Source organism: Cibotium barometz, chromosome 1 (assembly GCF_041138505.1).
Source record: "Cibotium barometz isolate CiBa-2024 chromosome 1, ASM4113850v1, whole genome shotgun sequence".
In the NCBI taxonomy this organism is placed as follows: Eukaryota; Viridiplantae; Streptophyta; class Polypodiopsida; order Cyatheales; family Cibotiaceae; genus Cibotium; species Cibotium barometz.
Window position 1 is genome coordinate 64,810,790 of NC_141046.1, and position 6,000 is coordinate 64,816,789.

General features: G+C 37.7%; 1 protein-coding gene across 2 annotated transcripts in view; it reads left to right on the forward strand.

Moving 5' to 3' along the window:
* LOC147642320 (uncharacterized) overlaps positions 1-2,236 on the forward strand; it is a 99,588-nt gene extending 97,352 nt beyond the window's left edge. For both annotated transcript variants that reach the window (XM_086805136.1, XM_086805127.1), the window contains 2 exons: positions 1,524-1,598; positions 1,697-2,236. In XM_086805136.1, the coding sequence (XP_086661262.1) occupies positions 1,524-1,598; positions 1,697-2,059 (438 nt within the window). In that variant the 3' untranslated portion in view covers positions 2,060-2,236. The remainder of the gene's footprint in view (positions 1-1,523; positions 1,599-1,696) is intronic.
* Positions 2,237-6,000: the final 3,764 nt, after the last annotated feature.

Here is a 6,000-nt window from a genome sequence, read left to right on the forward strand (position 1 = left end):
AGCTTCCCACTCTCCCTAGTTGCTGCTTCCGGATGCTCCCTACTGATGTATTGTAGGGCTAGATACTTACCTTCAGTCCTTTCTTTTCTTTTCGAGATAGTGTATCAGATGTCATATGGTTGTAACGTTGGTCTCATAGGTCACTGTGGCCTTTTGAAGACGTTAGTATAACATTTCATTTCATTTCTTCCTCCCTCAAGGCTCATATATACACACTCTAGTCTCTCTCTCTCTCAACTTTCAAGACTCACACCCTCTCTCTCTCTCTCTCTCTCTCATAATCCATCATGCCTAAGCGCGCCAATCCCGCATGCGATCGTTTCACCATAGTTCTTAGACCCTCCACCGCCGGTTCGGGGGGAAAGCATTGGAAATGCCAATATTGCCACTTCGAAAGGAATAGCACGATCACTCGAGTGCTTCATCACATGGCAAAGTTGGGGGGAGGTGGAATCTCTGGATGTCAGTCCATTCCACAAGCCATTGCTGATGAGGTGATTAGGGAGAAGTCTCTTTTGCAAGGGGAGAACAGAAGGACAAGCCAACCTCTTCGCCAACAAGAGCTCGAGGAAGAGACACCCGTGCCCTCTTCGGCATCCGATAGTGTGAGTGTGAATATCAAGAAAGGATCAGGGTCAAGCTCCCAATCAAAGCGACCACGACATCCCTCTGACAATGCCGGTGCTAGAGGGCTTGTACAACCCACTTTACATGCCACTCAAAACATGAAGGTCTATGTCAAAGAGCGGCAACGTATCGACAAAAAGTTATTGGACTCGGAGCTAGCAGATGATACCATGATGTTTTTGGAGGCCTAACATGCATGTCTTTGTGCCTTCCGGACAACCTTGGAGATGTTTAGTTTGGCAGGAGGAGCCACCATTAATTCGCACAAGTCATTGGGATTTTGGACCAATGATTCTCTGTAGGCAGATTGGGGTTCGGATTCGAGGTTTACTTGGATTGAGATAGGGTGCACTGCCAGATACCTTGGCTGCCTGGTTGGCATTGACCATCTCCCTAGCACAACAATCTGTGCCTGTGCTTATACGTGAATAAGAAGAGCTACATATTGTGTAACCTCCCATCCATATATGTACTAGTGACCTCTTGGCGTCCAGTCTGAATGTGACTGGCCACACCATACTCATGGCCCCCAATGTCTTGCTCCCCGTGTTACACATCACTTAGTCCCCAGGCATAAGGGCCGTTACTTAAGAACCTCGTTAGTATGACCTCATCAGTACAGACAAGCGTTCACACTCAATACGCTAAGCAGTGATGCATCTGTCCTATGCCGCTATGGACTCCATGCTTTTGAGTGCTCCGATTCTCGAGGTGGTAATGTCTTCTTACTTCTGCCATGAAGGATGGACAAAGAGTTAATGAATGATGTGGCTAAAGAATTCAAGTACATATGGAGTTCGATGCCTTGAAGGTGTAGCACAGATCACCCTATTCATTGCACATATGCATGGAGATTTAGGGAGTTTCTTACATAAATGCATGCATATTTTGAACAGATATATGGTGACGCAGAAGCTCCCAATGAAGATTGCTTCCGCATGTTTAATCCAACAAGTCCATCACTCTTTGAGGTAAGTGTGGTTATGTTTTCCAACTTACATCTCTAGGTTTCTGATTTCACTAATTAGATATGCTTAGAAAAGTTAAAGTGATTGGTTTGTTGCAACAGAGCACGGTCACAAATTGGTGTATGGCTTTTATAACTATATTTGTCAAATTTGAAACTGTGTTCCAATCATTGCCAACTGTGCTATCATCAACTGGGAAAGATGAAGAATACAGCTCAGCACTTAGTGTAAGGAAGGAGCTAAACAGAAAGAAAAGGTTAAGAACTAAAGACCTGGCCCATGTTGATGGAAAAGGGGAATGGAACAATGAAACACAAACCGTCTTTGAATTTATCGTCTTATTTTCAATCTCTTACTTGGCTTTTATTTGGTATGTATATCTGAAAGGCCAGAGTCTGTCATTGCCAAGGTTGGGGCTGACATTGCCCTTTGGTAATCACTTCGGAACTAATAACAATTTGTAGTGCAAATATTAACTATTTGGGCCCATTGGAATCCAAATGTTAAGAAGCATTCTTATATAAATAAAAAAGGGTGCATATGCACATAAAAACAACCCTGACTTTTGTATAGAATGCTGGGATTACATACATGGCTATGAGCATACAATATAAAACAAGAAGTGAGAAATTGTTTCAAATCTCTTTTTCTTTCATGCATGTGTGTGACCCTTGTCATAACGAGAGTTTTTATTGTCACGGTTTCCCCTTCCTAATGCATTTGAAATTGAAATTGGTCTTTCTAGATTCTTTGTTAAGAGCTTGATAACATTAACAGATAGCATTGGAAGGAGACAAGTTTCATTTGCAAAATTGCCAGCATGCTAATCCAATACCAAGATTGTTTGCACACCTATTGGTAGTTTTGGGCTTACTACACTATTTCCCTTATGATAGAGGGTGCCTTTTTTAAGGGTTGGGATGACCTTTTAGTGATGAAGATTAAAGTGCTAATGAGATCCTAAATCATAAATTCAAGCATCAAATTGTTCGTTTAGTATCATAGATAATGTATCCCCCCTGTAACATCATCGTGATTACCGCTTCTAAGGTCATGTTAAACCCATGAACTTACATGCAAAATGTTCAACTAGTCTAGTGAACTAACCTTTGAGCCAAGTCTGTAAGAACCTTAAGAGTTCTTCACCATTAAGAACTCTTAACACATAAATGTAAAGATTTATGCTCCTTAGTCTTTAAAGGATTGCAAAATCAAATTTCCATCATGTATATCATATTTGCTCTCTAAAAAATTAATGTTTATATGTTGGAAGTGAGTATATATGATAATACTTCGGATTTTTAAATTGTAGGAGTGTGGACTAATTGGTAAAAAGAAAAGAAGCTTATTATCCCATCTTTGTGTGAATTCTTGATCTTTCGTACACTTTTTGGAAACTTCAATTTTTGCTTAATCATAAGGCTTTTATTCTTGTGCTTTAGCAAATGTAGGTCTTTGTGAGGCCTCCTTGGTTGCTAAAGATGCAACCATATGTTAGGGTTACCTTGATAGAAAAACCTGGAGCTTGAAGTACATGCTTAGCCACCTATCTCTGTTGTGTACTCTCTATAGATTTCACCTTGGGCTATAACAGCTCCTCTTTGTGGGTTACATTGGACCTTTTAGCTTTCGGCAACTTGTTTCATTTGTTATATTCACAATAGCTTTGTGCGCTTTGTGCTTTCGTTAGGACCCTAGGTACCCTCCATCTTTGAGGTAATGGCTTACTTGATTTTGTAATAGTTTTTATAAATGTGATTTAGATCTGATCCGTTCGCATGTTGTGACGATTTTCGATGTACTACCAAAATTTCCTATAGCAAGTGATTGACATTATTATTGATGAAATGTGATCTTGTGTCACTATGGACATCCTAACCTTCAAATGATTTTTTCCATACCAAACCTTATTGATGAAATGTGATCTTGTGTCACTATGGACATCCAAACCTTCAAATGATTTTTTCCATACCAAAACTTGGCAATTGTCCTAGCATAATCTTTCGATGTTGCTTTAGCTTCTATCTATTTTATGATATACCATCGCTATATCTTATGTATTTCTAGCAAACACAGAGGGCTAATGGGTCCTACAAAATCAATTCCCAATTTTTAAAATGTTATTGAAACATGATAGGAGTCATTGGCATTCTATCGCTTTGTTGAAGTACTTTGAATCATTGACACGCATATCATGACCGTTCACAAATTTAGTTGTAATGTTTCAAAATGTTGGCCACCATAATCCTACTTATAGTCTCTTTTGTGATATGTCATAATGTCAATCTTCTACTCTAGGTGCGTGCTCTAAAATACCAACTTTGCACAAACATCTATGTAGCACATCATCTTATTCTAGTTTGTACAATTGACTACCAATTTGTACAATTGATAGGAAACATCTTGAAGCAGTTTGTATAATTGACTAGTTTGTACGATTGACTATAAGAATTTGTACAATTAATAAGGAACAACTTATTTGATCAAGTGCCTCATGCGATCTTTGTTTAATGGTCTATCAACTGGGAATATTCTAGTCAAGAAGTTAAACATTTCCATTCAAGAACTTAATCAAGTTTGTACAAGAAGCATGCGATAAATCATCTACTCTTATGGTTGGTTCACCATGAAGAATTATAGACATATGATCTACAAGCACATGTTGTGAACCTTTTTCTCACTATAATAGTGAAGTTAAATTCCATCAACAAAAGTAACTAATACGTAATGCAATCAGTTGTGCATGGTTAAGGTATAACAATGCTTGATGGTCCATGAAGAATACAAACTTATTTGCCAAAAGTTAATGTCAATAATTTTTAACAACATTAACCATAGCCAACACTTCTCTTTATGTGGTAGTGTAATTCATTTTGCATCATTTAATTGTTGACTTGCAAATTGCTAATTCAACTTGTGTTTCCCCAAGTTGTGCCAATACACATCCAATTGCAAAGTATGATGCGTCAACGTGCAAATGGAAAATGAGATCCCAACATGATTGTCATAAGATAGGGGTGCTAGCTAATGCTTTCTTTAGCTCATCATAATTTTCATGACATTCTTTAGTTTATTTTAAATCTATAAGTAGTTTACTCAATGATTGGCAATTTTGGCATTTGGAATATCCAACATGTTCCATAAAGCATATGAACACAATGTGATCAAGAATTACACCATGCTTAACCTAAAACTAGCATTTCAAAGGATTCAATGAGGTTCGATACAATCAATATTTTAGAAACACCTTGTTTAGGCAAGATAAATGATCCTTCCATCACAAATAGACACGAAGATCATCAATGAAAACTCCAACCATTTGTGAAGATAGTCTTTAAAGGCTATAAATATCAGTCTTTGCAAAGTTGTTTGTTAAGCCGAAATGCATAACATATGCATAAGTTTCCCAATTTGTAGTGAATGTTATCTTATGTTAATCTTTAGGGGCAACGAATGCTTGATTATATCTAAAAAAGCTACCTAAGAAGCTATAAACATATTTTTATGCTACTCCCCCCTAGCACATGTTTGGTGTATACAAGTGGAGAACTGTATTTGGATAAAGCAACATTGACTTTCTTTAGAGCTAGACATTCTTGTCATAATGACAATTAGCAACACCCTGTAATTGTGCTTAATTTCATAGATGGAACGTGCATTATCAAGTTTGTATATCTCTTGCTTAATTCATTTGATAAGGACATCCTACTCTTCGTCTGGAGTTAGAGCCTTAGCGATAAAAAATTGGTTTGGGATCCTCACTAGGTTCCGTAATATCAAATGCCTTGACCTTTTGTTAGGCCATCATAGAACATTCCTTCTCGACCATCCTTAGAGCATTGAGCTCTAAGTCGAACGACAAATCTCTCATCAATAGTATATGACTTAGGACTTAAGTTAGGCTCTTGATCATCCTTGTTTTCACTCAAAAGCCTCTTTGCTTCTTCTTTTTTCTCAAGCCAATGCTTTGTTGCGGTGTCTTTGCTCAGAATTAGACACTCTTGGTTCCTTTGGTTGCTCATTGAGATTTGTGACATTAATCAAAAGATGGTGATGAGTGCATGAGCATTTGAAGTTCATCCCAATTCTTAATTCATTATCATAACCACCGTGTGTCCATTGTCCTTCTCAAACAATTGTTTCCTTTTAACTCAATAGAACTTGTACTATCTCAGGCGATGAATGTTTCCTTTTAACTTAATAGAACTTATGCTTTAGCCATCACTTAAACTTTGTTGAACTATCAAATGTGATGAATGTCTCAGTGTCCTAGGAACTGATGTAATCTTCATTGGCATCATAATTCATTATGTACTCATCATGTTCACATAAACACATGGCATTTTACCTCTCCTTCTACATCTAATAAGTACTTGGTACTAACCTTGGGCATAACAATAATTGT